Source organism: Panicum virgatum, chromosome 5K, assembly GCF_016808335.1.
Source record: "Panicum virgatum strain AP13 chromosome 5K, P.virgatum_v5, whole genome shotgun sequence".
Lineage (NCBI taxonomy): Eukaryota > Viridiplantae > Streptophyta > Magnoliopsida > Poales > Poaceae > Panicum > Panicum virgatum.
In genome coordinates, this window is record NC_053140.1 from 18,873,135 (window position 1) to 18,893,889 (window position 20,755).

A 20,755-nucleotide genomic window follows, 5' to 3' on the forward strand; every position below is an offset into this window, starting at 1 on the left:
CATTTTAAATAAAAATACAAAATGGGTGACATCATTTTTATAAAAATATAACATATCTATTGGCACTCTATTTATCAATTATTAGGATCCATTTTTTTATATTTCTAGTATTTATTACTTGTAGTTATATCTATTATCTGAATGAAAATAAAATTCAAACGAAATAAGAAAATATTTTTCTAATATAAAATGAATCAATTTTAATTATTTAGATCTAACCAGAGTTTTTTATTTTTCAAAATACAAACCACTTTTAAAGCCATCCAAAGGCCAAACATGTATGCTGGTTTGGATATTTTGATAGTCCCCATTACCTAGTTCAAGGGTGTAAACTAAACTTTTTCTATACATATAATAAAGATTTATAGGGCAAATAAGGAACCAAAGGAGATGCAAATAACTACAAATCAAACAGAATGCTACTTCAGAAAGGAATAACTAAATAATGCGGGCACAAGGATATCTGAATTACACATGTCGCTTTTCAAGAGAAGTCCTTTTCTGCTACCTGACCCGTCTACATATAATAAATATTGCAAGCTGCAGTGCTGCCAAGAAATAAAAAGGAGGCAACACCACGTATTACGTATATGGGCGCGGCGTAGGGCGCCGGCCGTGCTAGTTAGACTAAGCTCCCAATATGTGTTCTTTGCAAGCACTATTTGTTTGTTTGTTGCTTGGTACATTGGATTTGGGCACTTGCTACAACTTCTCCACGTGGATGGATACATGGAACTCATGCCAGACCCGGAGCTTGGCCGCTCCTGTCACTATCGGATTTAACTAGGATGCTAGTGCTAGTGCAGCTTAAATAATTTCATGACTTTTCAGAACAGACACGTAATTCTTTGAAATATAGGTTATATGACTTCTACCACAATATACATTTATAAATATGAGAGACTAAGTTGAGAAGTGCCTTCATGGCTTGATCTACTCAATATCTGATGAATCATTGACACACACACACACACACACACACACACACACACACACACACACACACATATATATATATATATATATATATATATATATGGGATAAGTCTATTTTACAATCTCGATCTGGTCAAGAAGTCCGTTTTTCAACCTCCTACTACGAAACCGGGTAACTTAGGCACTCGAACTGTCAAAACCGTCCGAATCATCCCCTCGAGCACTGTAGCAAGCTGTTTTGAAGGTGGTTTTGCACACGTGGCACGCGGGGCCCACAAGTCAGTCCACGTCAGCACCTCCCTCATTTCTTCCCTCTCAATGACAAGTGGGTCCCACTGCCGCCTCCTCCCTCCCTCCCTTCCTCAGCCAATGGCGCCACCAGGCCTGCGCCGGCCCCCGCCAATGGCGCCACCAGGCCCGCGCCGCCTTTCTCTCTTGCCGCCACCGCTGCCGCAGGTGCTCTCGCTCAAGCCCCCGTTGGCGTGCAGTACCTCCACAACCAGCACCTGCCGCCCCCCGCCGGCACGCGGAAGCCGGCGCGGTACCGCCAGCAGCAGCACCGCCGTGGCGGCGGGTGCTCGTGCCGCCACGTGTGCTGCCTCGCCGCGGGGTTCGCCCTCCTCGCGCTCTGCCTGGCCCTCGCCGCGGCGTGCCTCGCGTACCTCTACTACCGCCCGCGCTCGCCGTCGTTCCACCTGCAGCCGCTGGCCCCCGTGCGGCTCCGCCTCGGCAACTCCTCGGCGGCGCCCGCCCTGGACGCCACCGTGGGCACCCGCGCCGTGTCGTGGAAACCCAATGAGCGCGTCGCGTTCCGATACGGCGGCGGCGAGGGCGTCGCCGCCGTGGCGTTCGTGGCCACCGCCAGGGGCGTGGTCGTCGACGAGGCCGTCGCGGCGCGTGTGCGCGACCGGTACTGGAGGCGGCAGCAGGCGTTCAGGGTGGTGGTGGACACCTACGTCCGCGTCCGCGTTGGGGCGCTGCGCACTGGCATGGTGCCGGTCCGGTTGGTGGGGCACAAGAGGGAAGGGCGGCGGCGGCGGAGCAAGAGAGGAAGGTGAGGGAGGTGAGTGATGGCAGAGCAGGAGAGGGAGGGCGGCAGTGGAGCGGGAGAGGGAGGGGCGGCGGCGGCGGAGCAGGAGAGGAAGGAGGTAGGGGCGACAGTGGCGGAGCAGGAGAGGAAGGAGGTAGGGGCGACGGCGGTGGCAAAGCAAGAGAGGGAGGCCGGCGGCAGCGGCGGCACACGTGTGCAAAACCACCCTCAAAACAGCTTGCTACAGTGCTCGAGGGGGTGATTCAGACGGTTTTGCCAGTTCGAGGGCCTAGGTTACCCGGTTTCGTAGTAGGAGGTTGAAAAACGGACTTCTTGACTAGTTCGAGGTTGTAAAATAGACTTATCCATATATATATATATATATATATATATATATATATATATATATATATATATATATATATATATATATATATATATATAGTTTTGTTTCACCTTTGGATCATGGATTGTGACTTTGCAAGTCAAAAGCTAAATCAAACATGGGTAAACGGGTAAATTCCCTCTATGGTTCTGGAAATAATACCACTTCTTTCTATGATCCTCAAAAGTTGAATCTTCCTTACTTGACCCCATTTTTAACTTCTATCCCTTTGGCCCTACCATCAACTGTGTCATTTAACTCGTGTGAACAGTAGGTTATGGCTTTCACCCTCTTTTCTTGACTAAAATGACCTCCATAATTTATACAACTTTTTTCAGTGGTACAACTGATGGAGATGAATCCATTTGAAAAAATATATGTAGCATTACGATCTTAAAACTAAAATTCACCAAATTAGGCTATTTTTTTAATACTATATGATTTTTTACGCAACAAAACTATTGTCCAAAAGTTGATAAAAAATATCTAATATTTCTAAGATGAGATGTATTAATTTACAAAATTATTCTGTACAATATGTTATATATAATTTTAAATTATTTAATAGAAACAAATTTTAATTTTTTTCAAATTTTTTTTAACAGAACTTCAAAATTCTCTAAGTAACATATTGGTCTTTTTAGGGGTATAGTAACGTATTGGTGGATGCTGATATTGGTGAATCATTCGTTCTTCCAGGTGAGGCCCATGGAACGGCAAGACAGGCAGGTAATCTTCTAGGCCGCACCGCATGACAAGGCCCAACGAAATCCTTGGCCCAATGTCGTCGTGACGCCCAGCTGCTGCCGCCTGCAGGGCAGATCGATTTTTGTCACGTTCCCACTCTTGGTGCCTGCCAATGCCAGCCAACCCGACTGCCTGAGCCGTCGACCCGGCTAGCTGCCAAGAACACCCCCAATCGAAGGAGGCCAAATCTTGATCCGCGCGAGGAGGGTGCCAAGGCCACTGGGATACGGTCACGCGGGCGCAGGCAGCAGCCGGCAGCCGAAGATGCCCTCGGCCGGAGCGCGGCGGCAGCAAATAAAAATGGCTATCCGGCGCTCACATGCGCCACCACACCACCTATCCCTATCTTCCCGCAACCAAACCCCCGTGCCGCGCCGTGATCCTTCCTTCCTCCGAGACGCCATCCTCCTCACATGATCTCTCACCGTCACACACTTCGAGCTGAGCTGCTCACTGTGAGCCGGCCCACTAGGCCGGAAGCCTGCCGTCCTCTGATCCCCCGCTGCACATGCGTCTCTCTGCTAGCCCTTGACCCTTGTCTTCCTCCTCCTCTCCCGGCCTCACATCACATGCTCGAATGGCGACAATGGCAGCGGCGCGTCTTCTTCCCCGGTCGCCCTCGTCCAAGCGCCAGCAGTGCAGCTTTGCTGTCCTCCTGCTGCTCCTCTTCTTCCAGAGCTTGTGCTGCCATGCAGCCACGCAGGAGGGCGACCGGGTGCGGTTCCTCCCCGGGCAGCCGCCGCGCCCGCCGGTGTCGCAGTTCGCCGGGTACGTCACGGTGAACGAGCGCAACGGGAGGGCGCTCTTCTACTGGTTCTTCGAGGCTCAGGCGTCGCCGGCGAAAAAGCCTCTCCTGCTCTGGCTCAATGGAGGTTGTGCTTCAACTCGTTTTTTGCCTTTCTAATTACCTTTTTACTTTGCCGTTTAACTTAGCCATGCACAATGAATGACAGAGCCAAAGAGCTGGCAGTGTTCTTTGTGTTTGATTCCCTCTTAGTGCTTCAACTTTTGTTATGGCTCCAGTAGTGAACTTGCAATGTGCAGGGGATCATTGATCATGGGGGTTAGGGAAGCAGAGTAGCAGTGCTCTGTGCTATGGACCTGGATCACCTTTTATATTTTATATATCCTGAATCTCTGCTCAAGTTCATTGGCTTGTCCTATGAGCTTTTTTTGTGCAAATTATCTTGCTGTACTTGCAGTTAATCACATACCATCTTTTCCTGCTACTCTCTCTACATTGTGCAAGAAAAATTAGTGCAGTAATATGTGTCCCCAACATGCAGGACCTGGTTGCTCATCAGTTGGGTATGGAGCTGCTTCTGAGTTGGGGCCACTCAGAGTCACCAGCCACGGGGCAGGGCTTGAGTTCAACAAGTTTGCATGGAACAGAGGTCCCTGAAACAACTTTTGTTTTCTGTCCAAAAGATAATTGCAATTTCATGAAGCATAAGAACAACTTTTTGCTGTATCCATTGCTGTTCTTGACAGAGGCCAACTTGCTCTTCTTCGAGTCTCCTGTTGGGGTCGGCTTCTCCTACACCAATACATCCTCTGACCTGACCAAACTTGACGACGCCTTCGTAGGTAATTTTCAGTGATATTTAGGGAGTTTATGTTTTGCTCATCGCTGTTTCACAATGTTTTACATGCCTGTTGCATCGTTCGCTTTCGTAGCTGAGGATGCATACGACTTCCTGGTAAATTGGTTCAAGAGATTTCCACAGTACAAGGGCCGCGAATTTTATATCTCTGGAGAGAGCTATGCAGGTACCTCTTGCCATGAGCTACAATGCTACATGCATGATTTGTTTTCATATTCATATAGTCAATAAAGGAAAACATTTTACATGCTTTCTCACAAAACAAAAGACAGTTCCCATCTACATCCTGTTCTCTAGTGCTACTTAACGCGGTACATTGTCAAACTCTAGAATTTCAGTATGCTACCAATTAAAATCAGGAAACTATTCTGATGTTTTAAATAAAAAAATTGTTCTGATGTTGAAAGTTCTGGCTACGCATGTCCTATACAATTCAAATTTTGATCACTAATAATAATAATAATAATGTATTTTGTAACCGTAAATAAAGAAGCATATCAAGACATTAATGTATCTGGGTAATTTCCTATAGGCTATTAAATTTGTTCATGCATATAATATGGGGCATCCTAGATACTTATTTTGAGAGCACCGACACTGGACTTCTGATACTCTTCCAGTTCACAAAGTTTTAGTGGTATGCAAAGAAAACAATGTGCATGATACCATGTAGAAATTAATGGTGGTTAAAATCAGTAAAATAGTAATCCTTGTAATTATTCGCAAAAGCATTCTAGTTTTTGGTGACATCTCATTTTCCAAAAGAAAAAAAACATCATTACCACAGGGTTTCAGATTCCTTGTTTTTATCTAAAGAAAAAGGTGTTTAAGGTTTCTTTATACTGCTCAGTAACCCTTAGAGTAGGCATGGCATTGCTGACATGTCCATTGTCCATGATATCTTGTCAGTGGTACAAATTGGTGGAGGAAAATAATGTACCCTTTTTCTTCTGTGCGTCACTCAAAAAGAGTTTTGAATCAATGCAGGTCACTATGTTCCACAACTTGCTGAACTTGTCTATGATAGGAACAAAGACAAGGCCAGCACATATATCAACCTTAAAGGTTTCATGGTGAGAATCTAGAGAAAAGCATCCTTTGACTATTTAATTTGGCCTTGTCCTTTTATTTTTATTTCATAATTGACGTATAAGGCACTGGCATGGTAGCTAACAAGTGGACAACAATTTTGTGCTTTAGAAGAGAAACATTAACTACTTCGTGAAAATGTACTTGTATCCGTAAAATTACCCAAAAAAGGCATTTCCACTTTTCTGTACCTGTAAAGGTTGCTGCACTTTGAGAAAACAGTTCATTGAAATGTGAAATTCTTCTACAAAAATGTTGTGCAGCTCTTACTAAATAAGTTCAGAACTTGACGTGCTGTAAGTTGTAACACATGGATTCTCCCAATGCAGGTTGGTAATCCACTAACGGATGATTACTACGACTCAAAGGGGCTAGCTGAATATGCTTGGAGCCACTCAGTAGTGTCAGATGAAATTTACGAGCGCATCAAGAAGGTGTGCGACTTCAAAATTTCAAACTGGTCTGATGATTGTGATAAAGCCATGAGCACTGTGTTCAGCCAGTACCACGAGATCGACATTTACAACATCTATGCACCCAGATGCAATCTTCCTGAGTCATCAGCAGCACTTGCTGTTGATCAAGCACTTACAGCTAACGATCAGGTAAGGAACAATTAGTCAATTACCTTATAAAACTAAAAGTATACTGCTTCTGAGATTCTGACACCTTCTCTTATATATGGTAGGAACATTTCAGGCGTAGGATTAGGATGTTCTCGGGATACGACCCATGCTATTCTTCATATGCGGAGAGGTACTTCAATAAGGAAGATGTGCAGAGAGCATTCCATGCAAATGTCAGTGGAACTCGAAAATGGCAAGTTTGCAGGTGAATCAGCCTCAAATTGTTGTGACAGAAGTCTTTACATAGTAACAATCTGTATAGATTTATTACTTTCCATTCAAAAGTTGAACAAAGTAGTAATTAGGAGTTTTTTTTCTTTGAACAACGCTAGAGATCTGCATGTCATTACAGTAAGAAGAATAATTAAGAAAATATTGACATGGTTTAACTTTTATAATTTATTTGGAGAAATTAGCCACAGGTACATGTGAGTGTGAATTTGACTTAATGCTAATTTTTCATTTATCATGCAGTGACTCAATTTTAAGGTCATACAATTTTTCGGTACTTTCCATCTTACCCATCTACTCTAAGCTCATCAAAGCCGGATTGAGAGTCTGGCTTTACAGGTATGCTTCCTCTTAATCATTTCTCAGTTCTTCTATCAATGCAAAATACACCTTGTTCTTACTTGTCCATGTACAGATATTTTCCTCTGAAAAGAAACTTGCCGTAACCTTTCTTAAACATAATGATTCTTATCTCTGATTGCTCAAACTTTTAAAGTAGATCTCATATATATCAGTGATGGTGACTTGATAAGAATTGTGTCCATCATCCATGCAGTGGAGATGCAGATGGTAGGGTCCCAGTGATAGGATCGCGGTATTGTGTGGAAGCCCTGGGCCTGCCTATCAAGACAAAGTGGCAACCTTGGTACCTGAACAAACAGGTCAGAAGTTCTGAAATTTCTCCACTGTTACCGTGAATACCATTTGTTACTCTCTGAATGTAAACACAAGTAATGCGGAGGATATACGATATTGTAGGTTGCGGGAAGATTTGTGGAGTACCACGGTATGACAATGGTGACAATCAGAGGAGCTGGCCATTTGGTGCCCCTCAACAAACCAGAAGAAGGGCTCGTGCTTATTGACACGTTCCTCCTGGGGAAACAGCTTCCCACACACAGATGACAAGAATGTTTAGGGTTGTGCGATGAGTTTTTTTTTTTCAAAAAGCAATTGTCAAGGATTGGACAACATTAGTGCGGAAGTGGAGAACAATGAAACAGCTTCCCACACAGATGACAAGAACATTGGGGACTGATTATTCTTATTGAACATGAATCTTCTAGTCCCATTTTGTATTTCCTGCTGCCCTTTTTGGAAGTGTTCGGTTGAACAGAACATTGCAATTTTCCCCTTGAATATTAGTAATTCACGTCAACGAAGTAGTGATAGAAATGTCAGTGACATGAACCGCTTTGGTTGCAGCCTAGGCTCAGATTTATTTTCTTCAGAAAAATGAGAGAGCATGAACATCCAAAAACATTCTTATACGGCTGCATTAGTTGAGAAAATAATTTGAACTATATTAGCACATAGGAAAATTATTAAGGAGTTCATTCTCCGTTTCTGCATTAATTTGGGTACATATAGAGAACCCATACTGGATATTTGTTACATCGATCTTAATATCGGTTATTTCTTCTCCCTTGCTCATTCAGCATATTTCATTCCGGTAGTGGGCTAGTGGCTCTCAGATATCTTCTGTTGGAAGTTGCCTGTCCAAAAGGAAGGAATTGATTAGCACAAGTGCCTCTGCTGGCTTATCTTGAGGCACTGTGTGACCTGCTCCTCTGACAGTAGCCATTGTCAGCCCCTCATACTCAACATACCTTCCAACAACCTGTGATGAGTTTTATGACGTCCTCTTAGAGTCTTAGTATAAAATGTCCGATGAAAGAAAACTGAAGTATAATGTTCATTTTACATGATGAATAAATATGTAAACTTTGGGCTTCGAGTAAGGTGGCCGACCTGATTCTCTAAGTACCATGGTTGCCACTGTGACTTGATAGGAAGACCAAGCGCCTCTACCCAGTACCGGGTTCCAATAAATGGAACCCTGCCATCCACGTCTCCACTGTATAAAAAACACAAAGGATTAAAAAAAAATAGGGCCTGAGAATGCACGTCAAGCAGTTATCATATTTAATAATAAAGCAGAAGAATTACAAGGGCATGCTGAGACATAACAAGAAACTAATTTTAACAACATCAACGAATAATATTTAACGACAGTAAGATAATTCTACTCCTCTAGTATAACAATTGCTATGCTTTTCCAGTGCCTAAAGCAAACAGGGTGAACTACTTGCAGGATCCACATACCTGTAGACCCAAATTCTTATTCCAGCCCTGACAAGCTTGGAGTAAATAGGCAGAACAGAGAAAACCTCCATGTCGTAGTTGTCGAAAATGGGATCACTGAAACAAATTTGTATGCTGAGATGTCAAATATTCTATATGATTTGTAGTTTTGTACGACATGCATAACTCTCAAGGAAACTAATGCATATATGTCACCTGCAAAGACTCCATCTTCTATCCTTGATCCATCCACTGATATTCGCATGAAGTGATATCTGAACATCCATCCTGTTCAAGTAAGCTTCAATATAGTTCGAGTAGCATGGATCGTATCCCGAGTACGTCCTCAATCTTTTGGACTTGTTCTACAATTTGCATTCAGTTACTTCTGGTCCTACCTTCATATCCTCTAGTTGCTGTATGAACAACTCACTTACCTTGGCTTCTTTTTCTACCGAGCTATTGAAACTAGACGAAAATGCTGATGCATTAGTGTTGCACCTGGGTGCGTACACGTTGTAGATATCAATCTCCTGGTATATCTTGAACAGAAGGTTCATTACATGGCTGCACTCATTGGTGGTGGGTGAGAGCCTGAAGTCACAAACATTTTTTACTCGCTCATAAAATTTATCTGATATGACTGAATGGCTCCAAGCAAACTCGACGATTCCCATGTAGTCATAGTAATCATTAGTCTCTGCGTTGCCAACCTATAAATGGTAGGTAAATTAGTTCTTAGTCCCTTCATAGTTTATGCTTGACCTGCGCAGAGCTTGCTAAAAACAATTGATAAAGCAAACCACAAGAAAATAATAAGCTTGTGGAAAAACTGACACACTACTCATTGGAGCAAGGAAAAAGATCAAAGAATCAGTGTAAAAATCAAGAACACATACACGGGAACAAATTTTCACATTTTGTTTGACATCAGAAATACAATATTATTGTGATACATGAGAATGATAAAGTTTTAGCATCCATCAATACTATAATCATTATATTTATGACAATGATTTTGAAATGAGACTTACTGTCAATAATTTAGTACTTTCTCTATACTTACAATAAATCCTTTCAAATTGATTTGCTGATTCGCTTCAAGGTGCTTGTTGCGGTCATACACCACTTCTGCCAGCTGAGGAACATAATGGCCTGTCGCATCAAAGTTGGTCAGTGTCTTAATCATGAATACTGTATGGTCTTACATGTGTTTCACACATCATATTAGTGAGTGTGGCTAGCCGCACAGACCTCATATTTTTGTGCATGACTGGATAACTCATATGTTTTTCTCCCTATATTTTGTTTGTTCAGACACTTCCTATCCTTTGACACTCAATATATTATTATTTTGGTTTCTTACTTTTCCGGTAACAAATGAAAAGAAGCATTCTGATTCCAATAAGGCAGTCATATATATGTTTAAACAGAATAATTCCTATCAACTGGGCTCCAGACCTGATGAAAAGGCGGTGGCAGGATCCTTGTATTCGCGTGGACCGGAAGACTGTAGAGAATAGAGTCTGGATAGATGTTTAGGAATACCTTTTTGACTAGAGAATAATAGACAGTGGAAGGATGGAATTTATTCCAGTTTTGCACGCTTGAACTACTGGTCATTAAAGAAATGCGAAAGGGGGTATCCTTCTATTGTGGCCTCATTCAATATTGCAATTTCTTTGCTGGAAGAAAGGGAGCTGTCTGCCTCCTTACCTGCATAGCTCTCTCCTGATATGTAGAAATCATGGCTTTTGTATTGTGGAAACCTGCTGAACCAGTTGACTAAGAAGGTGTAGGTGTCCTTCGCTGCATCATTTCGAAATTTCAATTAACAAACCAAGCAGCTTAATCGAATTTAGATTTCTATTTAGTGAAAATCATGATTCAAAGAGTAATACCGACGAAGCGGTCGTCGATGTTGTCTAGGTCAGAGGTAGTATTTGTGTATGAGAAGCCAACTCCAACGGGAGATTCCAAGAACAACAAATTGGCCTCTGATGAAGTTTTTTAAACCAAGGAAACAAAAGTTGAGTAATAGTGAAGAAGAAAATATGGAAACTAGATAGAACAGCACCAGTTCTGTGACTATGCATGGACAAAAGAAAATTTGTAAAGAAACAAGTTCAGTACAGCTCAGTTCACCTAGGGGACTCAGCTGTAGAAAACCGAGATACATGCTGAATATCAAAATAAACAAATGATTTGAGTTACTCCTTCTATTCGAAAATATAAGGGATCTCAATATTAAAAATTCATCCAAAAATATAGGAAATCATGAACTCTCGACTTGAAAAAAAACACACCCCTCCTGCCTTTAAGGACTGGGTAATACATTGTTCTGCCAGCTAGTTGGTTTTAGACAAGATTTAATGAGAGAAACATGTGTCTTCTTATATCCTAGCTAAGCTGTCCTAAAAGGCCTAGGATCCGTTAAATTCTAAGATGGACGGAGTACGTTTTTTAGTTGAGAAGGTGGTGAAGTTATTCTACACATGAAAGATAACTGTTTATTAGTAACAAAATTACTGACATGTGACTTGAAGATGTAACACACCATCATCCTAGTAGTTGAACAAGGAGAGGAGCAAACCTTTATTCCATGCAAATTTGTTGAACTCCAAACCAGTTCCGTTGCCATTGACCAGGAGAGGCCCCAGCTCAGAAGCTGCTCCATAGCCCACGGAGGAGCAACCAGGACCTGGAGATGGAAAAAATTATGTTAGATGGCCACTGAGAAATTAATAAGAAAAGATCTGTTACACAGAAAAGACATGGCTTCTAAGAATAATCAAGATCACTCCCTCCGTTTTTAAGTTTATAACGTTTAAGACAGGTTTGTTTAGATTAAGGAAAATCCGACCTTTGACCCCTCACAGCTGAGAGGCTACAGTCAAAAATAGTTTAAAACGGAGGGGTCCCAATCAACTTCGGTAGTACAAATGACTATAACTAAGCAAGACTATAGGTCTTATAACTATATCATTACTGATCATGTTTTGGGGAGCGTTGTAGCATGGCTGACGTGTACCGCAAACTGCAGCGCCAAAGGCAAAAAGCACAAGAAAGAACCAAGAATAAGAGCCGCTTGCGTACTTGCAAATTCTTCTTCATCTCTATTAGTGCACTGATAAGTAATGAAAGCAAAAGAAATGACCGACAGCTAAACTTTTTAAGCGACAATAACCTCCATTGAGCCAGAGAAGGAGAGGCTTTTCAACCGGCAACGTCTGAGCCTCAAAGAACCAGTAGAAGAGCGCCCTCCCGTTGTTCTCATTCACGGTGACATACCCCGAGAACTGCGACACCGCAGGTCTCGACGGCTGCCCCGGGAGGAACCCCACCCGGTCGCCTTCCTTCTCGTTGTCTCGCGCTGCGATCGCTGGCAGCAACGAGAGAGCAATCAAGATGGTGAAGAGTACTGGATGCCTCACTGCCGTAGAAGAGGCCATTGGGTTTCTGTTGTGCTACCTCAGAATGCAAAGCTCTATGTGTTCTTGTCCACAAGACCACAACGACTGAGGGAGGCACGGTGCTAGATGGCTTCAGCTATTTATAGCGAAGGTGTCCTTCAATTGTTTGTTTGTCGTTTAGGGACTAGGGTGCTTTCCAAATATGCATCACGCCTGTGAGCAATACCAGTGTTGTGAAAGGTGTTGTGTTGACTGTTGACTGGTCAGATGATTACCTTTTTTAGTTATTAGCTTAGTACTGTACAAGTTGTGACTTATGACTATGCGTATTGCTTGAGCATTTCATGATTATTTTAGGCTCTGTTTGGCGGAGCTCCTAGAGCTAGACTAAATCTGAAGAAGCTGTGGCAAACAGTTTTTCTTTTTTTTTCTCGAACACGGCAAACAATTTTTCTGAAAAAAGTGATTCTAGCTATGCTGATTTGTTTCTCATAATGTTAATCTTAGAGAATTATAAAGAATCACTTTCAGCCGGTAAACTTCTCTTAGAGAATCAGCTTCCATAGATTAAAATTACGTGGAGCTCTACCAAACTGGATATCTTCGTGCCAGGACGCCCGCATCGTCTCTCGAGGCGGCACCAGAAAAAAAAAACTAACCCGCGCCGCCCACCACCAAGGCCCAACTCCCACCCCCACCGCCGCCCGAGCATGCCACAAGAATTCTGACCGGTTGCGAGGATAGCGGCGGTGGGGCGACGTTTAGGCTTTTTCCTTCTCCCCTTCGTTCGGAGTCCCTATCTTTCCCTCTTCTTTCCATCTGCCTCCGGCATGGCTTTGCCTAGGTATCTCTGACTGATTCCACGGCTTGGTGGGTCGGATCCGGTGTCCTCCTTCATGGATCTGCAGGGGCACCAGTCTTCATCGCGGCTGTCGTTGGGGGCTTGGATCCGTGGCTGGCATGCCCAGCTTCATTGCACCCGGTTTGTGCTGCTGTCCCGGCTGCCTGCAGAACAGGCGATGGCCGCCCCTTTCCACTATGGCGGTAGGCTGTAGATCCCCCACGTCATTGCGCTTGTTCTGATCATTCTGAAATGGGCCTCTTCTTGGCCCTATTTTCTAGCAACCCCCCACCAATGCCAACATAAGAATAAGAAGGATAAAGGATCAATGTGTTGTAATTATACTATTAACATACCAACACTTTAGCATAAGCCCTGTACGGGTTGAACTTGCTTATAGAACAACAAGATTCATCTTCCTGCGGCTAGAGAATGGACTAGACCTTGAATTCCGAGCACTTCACTTGAGGTCGTAGCTGATACTAGGCTGCCAAGTGACCTCGTGATATGTGTACCACTTGATGGGTATGTGAGGGTTCCGATCTTCCGTCGGGAGGATAACTATCGATTTGTCGACAACCCGAAGGCTTCCACGTCGTCTCTTGGTTATCAACCATGCGTTGCCCGGTTGATCTTGCCACGAAGGCTAATCCTTGCCTGTGAATCAGAGAACACAAGCAAGAACAAGGTAGAACACAACTGAAATTACAGATGTAGGATTAATCTCACAAGTTGGGGTCTCACAAACCGACATGGCGGCGAAACTGTTCTTGACAAAATAATCTAAGCAAAACTCAAACCCTAATGTGCATGAAAACTAATGTTTATAAGGACCTAGGGTCGGCCATGGACCCTTGGACACGTCCTTAATGGACCCCAACACAAGACAAGGCCCAAAGACCAAAAGACTGTAGCAGCGCCGAAACAGATTATGTACGTGAACTTGTTCGGACGATTGCCATCAACTCCGGATGAATTTTGGCCTCAAACTAGATCCATTGGAAATGTCTTCTAGTTAGCTTTCCGTGCATATCTTGAACGTCCAAATCCGAGCCCATAGGTAACCTGGGTGTCAAACCAGATCCATTTGAAAGGTCTTCTCGTTAGCTTTCCGTGGATATCTTGAACATCCCAATCCGAGCCCGTATGCGACCTGGGCTTTCGTTTTACTGTTGACTGCTCCTGGACTCCGAGACAGACTCGAGCTCGACTTAGATTGGGCCTCCAACTCAGTTTGGACGCCCTTGCTGTTCCACCAAGCCTCCAAACTCCTCCCCAGTTTCCTCCTCGTCATCTCCATGGTTTCTAACAATAATTAAATCATTAGGTAGTAATTTATTCTCAAATCCAAATGACAAATTCATTTGGAATGAGCTCACTGAGTGTAATTTAATCATCCCACTCAAAGATTGGACCTAACCAAGATAGTCTGAGATAATAACAATACCAAACTATATGAATCGGCAAATAAGATTAACTATGACAAGGTACAAGATAAGATCTGATCAATCTATACCTCTTACTAAAGCGAGTAAGGTTTCCACCCAAATTTTTGGTTTGCTACGCTAGTTTGGTCCACATGTGTTATTGACTGGTGGGCCTTAATTCATCCCGTATGCGAGTCGGACCAATCCCCTCCATCCACAACTTGATCACGTAGATCCTTACAAATTAACACATGGGCACAAATATGTATCCAATATATATATCAACTTTGTCTATAGCAACGCACGGGCATAATTATCTAGTGAATTATAAAACACGAAGATCACTAGGTCTATCGGACTTCGAGACCGCAGGAATAGATTAGACAATAGACGATAGATTGGTGATCAATGTTGGATAAATTGTGAAATCTAATAACAACTGAAAAATACGATCTAACCGAGATAGTCTTATAAGTCAATAAAAGAAATCAATAACCAATAGATAAACTAAGTGAAACTACAGATATGCCGGTTATTGAATTTATGACATTTTCAGAGGTTTGTCACAGAAATTGGGCCCAGATTAGAGCCCAAATGGGCTATTTGCAAATCTGTGACGAAAATTTATAAATCGTCATAGATCATATCTGTTTATGACGGCTTACGTAAACGTCACCGAAAATTTTTCATGGATTAAATGATTTCTTGTAGTGAGTGATATGCCGGTTATTGAAGCTTAGTTGATCCGGTAAAGATGATACTTACGAACAAATCGGAGGTCGGTCCTAATCGATGGAGCCCGCTCAGCGAAGAATACATCGAATTCTACTCTACTCCTACTCCTAAGGTTTGGCATGATGCCGAAAATAGAGTTGTATTGATAATTGTACTTTACAAAACCCTAAGGTCTGTTATTTATAGCTTGATACTATGACTCCTAACTCAATACGACTTCACCAGACTTGACCGAAAAGAAACAACTAAATCTATTATGTGTACAAAGACTTTCCAAACAATTGGACTGTTGGATCTTCTGATGAGGTCATCCTCTCATTCGAATCGCAGTCTGCATCAGCTTTTACCATCTGTAACCAACTGTTGACCGGGCTTTGACTGTGCCAGCATCAGCTTTAACCAGGCCTCCTAAAAGTTATAGCTCCCTAATGAAAGATCACTTATTAGTTGCTTTTAATTGGGGGGTGGGGGGGGGGGGGGGGCAAAACATTGGTAAACAAGTAGTTTACCGCATGGAGTTCATGAGTTGGTTAATCGGCGTGCATGAGTTCTCAAAACATTACTTTGTGTTGTATTTCACTAAATGTGTTATTTTGGGACCTTTAGCCCATTGGAAGGTTTTGCACTAGTAAAGAAGCCAAATATGAAGTTTTTGTTATTCCAGCTAGAGGTTTATGATTCATGGGTGTGAAGCATAAGAATGCTATCCTATTCATTCTATGATCTCATTTATTGTAAATCTGGAAGACATTGACTAATTGTTAATGATAGTAGTTTGATCAATTTGTGCATCCATAGTCATTTGAAGATGTGAGAGTGATTTTGAACCATGTTTCAAAAATGTGTAGCCGAGGTGGTGTGTATTCAGGTCATACCAAACTGAAGATGCAGGAACATGATCAGCAAGGCGAAGCCATTGACTTGAGCCATATCAAGATATGTGGTCAATCGGATTCCTTCATTATTTGAGACAAACTGTGCTTGGTGCACATGTGCTTTTCATTGTTTTAATATAGTTTTGGCTTTGAGAATATTTCTTGATATGCAAGCTTTATCAAAAAACAAGGGGTATATGTTGATAACCAAAATTGGCACAATTCAAGGTTTGTTGGACAATCTAGGCAAACCGGTCTTGTAAACCGGTCAGACTGGTCTGGTTAACATTGTCTCATTGAGACGATCAAAATGCATATATAGAATGCCCAATTTGAAGTTCGAATGAGGAAGTTATGGCACCAGGAAGATCTGCACCTGAGTCTAACCACCCAGACCGGTCTAGGGGCAGTAAGACTGGTTGGTGGACCGATTAGGCAAGTCGGAATAGACCAATCCGAGTTAGGAGTAGTACTTTGACACGAGATGTGTAATGGTTTCGACTCCTTTTAGGTACAGACCTCCCCACCCTATATTATGAAGGGACACGGCCGATGGAGGGCAATTTGAATCAAAAAAACATGTCTTTACTTTTTTATCATTGAAATCCTAATTGTCTCTTCCAACCTCCTTGTGTTGTTCATCTTTGATCTACCCCACGACCATCGATGGTGTGCTAAGCTTGCTGTTGACCTACTGGTCGACCTAGGGCACGTTCGGCGACGTCCACACCCTGACGAGCTCCCTCTCGGTTGTGAGCATTGACGATCTTTACTAGTTTGCTTGTAAACTAGTCGTTCTTTGTCACACAAGCGTATTAGTTATCCGTTTGTTTATTTTCTTGTAAGCTTAGCTGTCCTCCTTCACAGTAGTTATCGCTCTAAAAAATGACCAATTTAGGCCAAACCCTAAGAATCCGGTTTGACCGTGTTGCTGAGCCGGTCTGACCGGTCTACGCAGGCCCAAGGCAATTCGGTCCGTTTGCAACTCGTGCGTTCTAGCACATTCAGTGTGTTGACCGAATTTTGCGTCAACAACCTTATCAGTTCTAGTTGTCCAGTTTTTTTTTTGCTTTATCTTATGTAAGTTATAGGCTTCTTCTACTTTTCTTTACCTATTTCTCTAAAGAGCGGATCGATTCTGCGGTACTTGTACTTAGCATTGCCTCCGACCCTTCCTGCTCACATATACATGAAAAAAGCAAATAATTATATAATAATAAGAAAAAGAATTCTAATCTGAATAAAAGGAAGGGTTTGAATACCCAAGTCGAAGTCGATGTTGTGGATGAGCACACCACCTACCATCGGCGTCCGCTTCCCACCCCGTGGCACCTATCACCGTCCGCTTCCCTTCGCTGCTTCATCTTCGTCGCCTTGCTGAAGCATGGAATGCGTGGCGGGTGCGGGTCTCGGTCGCAGCGGTGAGGAGGACGCCGGACGAGGCGCGACCGTTGTTGCCAACTGCAGCAGGGACGATGGGGCGCGATCGCTGGCGCCCAGTGCTGTGACGAGGAAAGGGACATGACCGTCAGTGCCCGCGGAGGGGAGGAAGAGAGTGCGGCCGCCGAAGCTCGCACGCCGGCGCGAGCAGGTTGGAGAACGCGGGATACAGGCGGCCGCAGCACGTGACGCCGGAGCCCTCGGGGGACGGTGCCTGTTGGGACGCACGGAGTGAATCCCGCCGCCCAGCGGGGCTAACTAGCGGACCCGCAAGAAGCTCGTGGTCTCGTGGAAGAGATGAGATTTGGAAAGATTAATTTGCTATAGGAAGATCAATGGACAGCCTATCTATAATCTTGATTATATCCTATCTGGACACTCTTATAGAGACTATACCCTTGGCCTGATGTTGGCTGCATCACAGGCTCGTTGAGCTCACGAGCAACTCGAGCTAGCTCATAAAAAAAAAGATGAGGACTACATGCCAATGCACTCGACAAAGTGATCGTAGTAGTCAATTAGGTAATGACTAATGAGGATGTGTCAACATGAATGGCTCCTGAGATTCTATCGCAAATGCTTTGTTTCCTAGTGATGAGTAGTGTTTGTGAGAAGGTATTTGTACGGACTTATACTCCTTTTCTATGAATCTGAATGCGACTGTGCTCACGCACTTTGTGGATCTTGTGTGGCTTCATCAGTAAAGTTGAGCAGTAGGAATAGTATGGTTAGGTTTGAGTTCATGCGCATTAATTGGTGGGAAGTAGTGCTGCATTTGGCGGCAAAAAGAAAAAAAGTACCAAGAGCATAAAAGGGATGTATGATCCAAAACTGATAAAATCAGGTAGTAAAATCCAGGGATCCAGACAACAGTATCAGATTTTATTTACGATTATCCCGATTTTGCAAATCCAAAACGGCTAAACAAGAACTCGCAATAAGAAGAGAATTTACACAACACTATTTTGGATTTGGACCTGTTCTAGCTAATCGGGAAGTTACAATCGGAATCCGAGATTGTCGATGTCATGATCTTCAGCGATCCGATCACCCTCTGTTCGGACACCATAGCATACTAGAACGTTCTCGTTTCAAGCCTTTTGCTCCAATCATTGAAACCACGCGTACTCCAAACGGAGACAATTCAAACGGAGACAATTGATGACACACGTAGCAGAACAGGTGGAGCCTCCAGTGTGACCGCAGCACACAAGCCATTCCACACTTCACACTCATCAGTAGGATCCTCAGTACCTGGCAAATTGCCAAATTCTTCATCTCTTCTCCTCGCGAGCCTCTCTCCTCCAGTGAGCTCGCCGCTCCCATTCTTTCCACCGGTCAAGTCTGGGGAAGGAATGGCGGAGAACGGAGCAAAGCAGCCCCTGTTACAGGACGGCGACCCTCCTAACGCCGGCGAAACAAGGCCGACTCCTCAGGGAGCTGGAGCGAAGAGATTCCGGCGCTGCAGGACGGCGCCCTCCGCCGATGCGGCGCAGGATTCTCCACCAGGAAGCAAGAACCGGAGCCAACCGGAGCGCGGCAGGAGCGCCGGCTCGCCGCCGTTCGCACCACCCAAGGAGCTGCTGCGTGGCGCGCGCCCGAGCTTCCGGCTCGTGGGCGTCCTCCTGCTGGCCTACCTCCTCGCCGGGACCATCGCGTTCTACCTCGCCATGGACCACATGTCCGGCGGCCGCACCAGGAGCCGTGTGGTGGACGCGCTCTACTTCTGCGTGGTCACCATGACGACCGTCGGGTACGGCGACCTCGTCCCGGCCAGCGACGCCGCCAAGCTGCTGGCCTGCGCCTTCGCCTTCGCTGGCGTGGCCCTCGTCGGCACCTTCCTCAGCAAGGCCGCCGACTACCTCGTCGAGAAGCAGGAGGCGCTCCTGTTCCGCGCGCTCCACCTCCGCCGCGCCGGCGACCGCAGGGCGCTGCGGGACATGGAGGCCAACAAGGTCCGGTACAAGCTCTACACCTCTGCCGCGCTCCTGGCAGCGGCGCTCGTTTCCGGGACGGCGTTCCTGGTGGAGGTCGAGGGCATGCGCCCTGTGGACGCATTCTACTGCGTGTGCGCGACGGTGACGACACTCGGGTACGGCGACCGGAGCTTCTCGTCCGTGCCGGGGCGCGCGTTCGCGGCGGCGTGGATCACGGTGAGCACGGTGGTGGTGGCGCTCTTCTTCCTGTACGCGGCGGAGCTGGGCGCGGAGCGGCGCCAGCGGGCGCTCGCGCAGTGGGTGCTCAGGCGACGGACCACCTGCACGGACCTCGAGGCGGCGGACATGGACGGCGACCACCGGGTCGGGGCCGCGGACTTCGTGCTGTACAAGCTCAAGGAGCTGGGGAAGATCAGTCAGGAGGAGATCGCCGAGTTTCTGGAGGAGTTCGACCAGCTCGACGCCGACAACTCCGGCACCCTCTCGCCGCACGACCTCATCGTGGCACAGCCTGGATAGATGGCTGGGCAATCACCGGCAGCCAGCAAGGCCAGTGGAGTCAGCGTCGAGAGCATTCTCGAAAAGCAGAGAAGAGCAACAGTGCCACACGCCTACAATTATTGCTATGTGTGTTTTCAATCGTCGCCTTAGGTGCTGTAGGGCCAATTATTGTGATGGGCCTTAGAATGCTCTTGTAAGCAGCAATGGCCTCAGCATGTAATGCCGATAAAGCATACCGAATATTTATAGCCCCAACTGCTAACACCTCTCCATTCATACTAAAACACCGGGCGCGCCCTCCTTGGGGCGGGCCAGCCTATTGGATTTATATGTCGGAGTCTGAACTGGTGAAATTGTAGAAGAAACAAATCAAAATAGCAGTAACAAAGCAAATTATAATATAAGGACACAAACAATTTAATTGAAAATAAAATGAGTTACAAGACATTAAATTCTCCATTGATTTGTAAGCACTTTGACAACCCAAATGAAACATCATCATCAATAAAAGAAGAATTGCTCTTGCATAGTTATATATGTCATCTGAAAACCACGGTAGCCGAGGCTTATGCTTGTTTATCTCTTTGGCTAACATCGAAAATAAGAGGATACTTAATTAGCAGAGACATTTCACATTTTATTACTCGGTTTTCTCTTTATTGTTCCTCTGTTGTATGGCAAGCAACAACGAAAGATAAAATGAAAAATCTATCTTAAAAAGTTGAATGAAAGTTGCAAGCTATTTGTTTATGTAATGTAACAACATTTTCCCAGACTCTAGTATCTAAAGGTACCTTCCCAAGAGCTTGCTCCTTAGACAAGAACAAATATTTAACATCTCTAATCTTTGGAG

At 44.6% G+C, this 20,755-nt stretch overlaps 4 protein-coding genes across 4 annotated transcripts; 3 read left to right on the top strand and 1 right to left on the bottom strand.

Moving 5' to 3' along the window:
* Nucleotides 1-1,305: 1,305 nt before the first annotated feature.
* Nucleotides 1,306-1,994, top strand: LOC120709765. The gene is made up of 2 exons (XM_039995420.1): nt 1,306-1,392; nt 1,425-1,994. The coding sequence occupies exons 1-2, from the start codon at nt 1,306-1,308 to the stop codon at nt 1,992-1,994; spliced, it is 657 nt and encodes a 218-aa protein (XP_039851354.1).
* Nucleotides 1,995-3,321: 1,327 nt separating this feature from the next.
* On the top strand, nt 3,322-7,767 carry LOC120706819 (serine carboxypeptidase-like 26). The gene is made up of 10 exons (XM_039991548.1): nt 3,322-3,970; nt 4,385-4,492; nt 4,590-4,685; nt 4,776-4,868; nt 5,690-5,775; nt 6,121-6,396; nt 6,480-6,622; nt 6,892-6,987; nt 7,205-7,310; nt 7,408-7,767. Exons 1-10 carry the CDS (start codon nt 3,676-3,678, stop codon nt 7,552-7,554), a joined length of 1,446 nt encoding a protein of 481 aa, XP_039847482.1. The 5' UTR covers nt 3,322-3,675; the 3' UTR covers nt 7,555-7,767.
* Nucleotides 7,768-7,970: 203 nt separating this feature from the next.
* Nucleotides 7,971-12,253, bottom strand: LOC120706820 (serine carboxypeptidase-like 26). The gene is made up of 10 exons (XM_039991549.1): nt 11,921-12,253; nt 11,327-11,434; nt 10,635-10,730; nt 10,450-10,542; nt 9,800-9,888; nt 9,171-9,446; nt 8,950-9,098; nt 8,755-8,850; nt 8,401-8,506; nt 7,971-8,269 (listed from the first exon to the last, which is right to left on the bottom strand). The coding sequence occupies exons 1-10, from the start codon at nt 12,183-12,185 to the stop codon at nt 8,120-8,122; spliced, it is 1,428 nt and encodes a 475-aa protein (XP_039847483.1). The 5' UTR covers nt 12,186-12,253; the 3' UTR covers nt 7,971-8,119.
* Nucleotides 12,254-18,534: 6,281 nt separating this feature from the next.
* LOC120706821 (two pore potassium channel b-like) lies at nt 18,535-20,174 on the top strand. The gene has a single exon (XM_039991550.1). The coding sequence runs from the start codon at nt 18,820-18,822 to the stop codon at nt 19,918-19,920; it is 1,101 nt and encodes a 366-aa protein (XP_039847484.1). The 5' UTR covers nt 18,535-18,819; the 3' UTR covers nt 19,921-20,174.
* The last annotated feature ends 581 nt before the right edge of the window (nt 20,175-20,755 follow it).

Coding starts and splice junctions, on each gene's coding strand:
- LOC120709765 (XM_039995420.1), top strand. CDS start 1,306: ATGGCGCCACCAGGCCTGCGCCGGCCCCCGCCAATGGCGCCACCAGGC. Junction 1,393..1,424: donor TGCCGCCACCGCTGCCGCAG/GTGCTCTCGCTC, acceptor GTTGGCGTGCAG/TACCTCCACAACCAGCACCT.
- LOC120706819 (XM_039991548.1), top strand. CDS start 3,676: ATGGCGACAATGGCAGCGGCGCGTCTTCTTCCCCGGTCGCCCTCGTCC. Junction 4,493..4,589: donor CAAGTTTGCATGGAACAGAG/GTCCCTGAAACA, acceptor TGTTCTTGACAG/AGGCCAACTTGCTCTTCTTC. Junction 4,686..4,775: donor ACTTGACGACGCCTTCGTAG/GTAATTTTCAGT, acceptor TCGCTTTCGTAG/CTGAGGATGCATACGACTTC.
- LOC120706820 (XM_039991549.1), bottom strand. CDS start 12,185: ATGGCCTCTTCTACGGCAGTGAGGCATCCAGTACTCTTCACCATCTTG. Junction 11,435..11,920: donor CCTTCTCTGGCTCAATGGAG/GTTATTGTCGCT, acceptor TTCCATCTCCAG/GTCCTGGTTGCTCCTCCGTG. Junction 10,731..11,326: donor CAAATTTGCATGGAATAAAG/GTTTGCTCCTCT, acceptor AAACTTCATCAG/AGGCCAATTTGTTGTTCTTG.
- LOC120706821 (XM_039991550.1), top strand. CDS start 18,820: ATGGCGGAGAACGGAGCAAAGCAGCCCCTGTTACAGGACGGCGACCCT.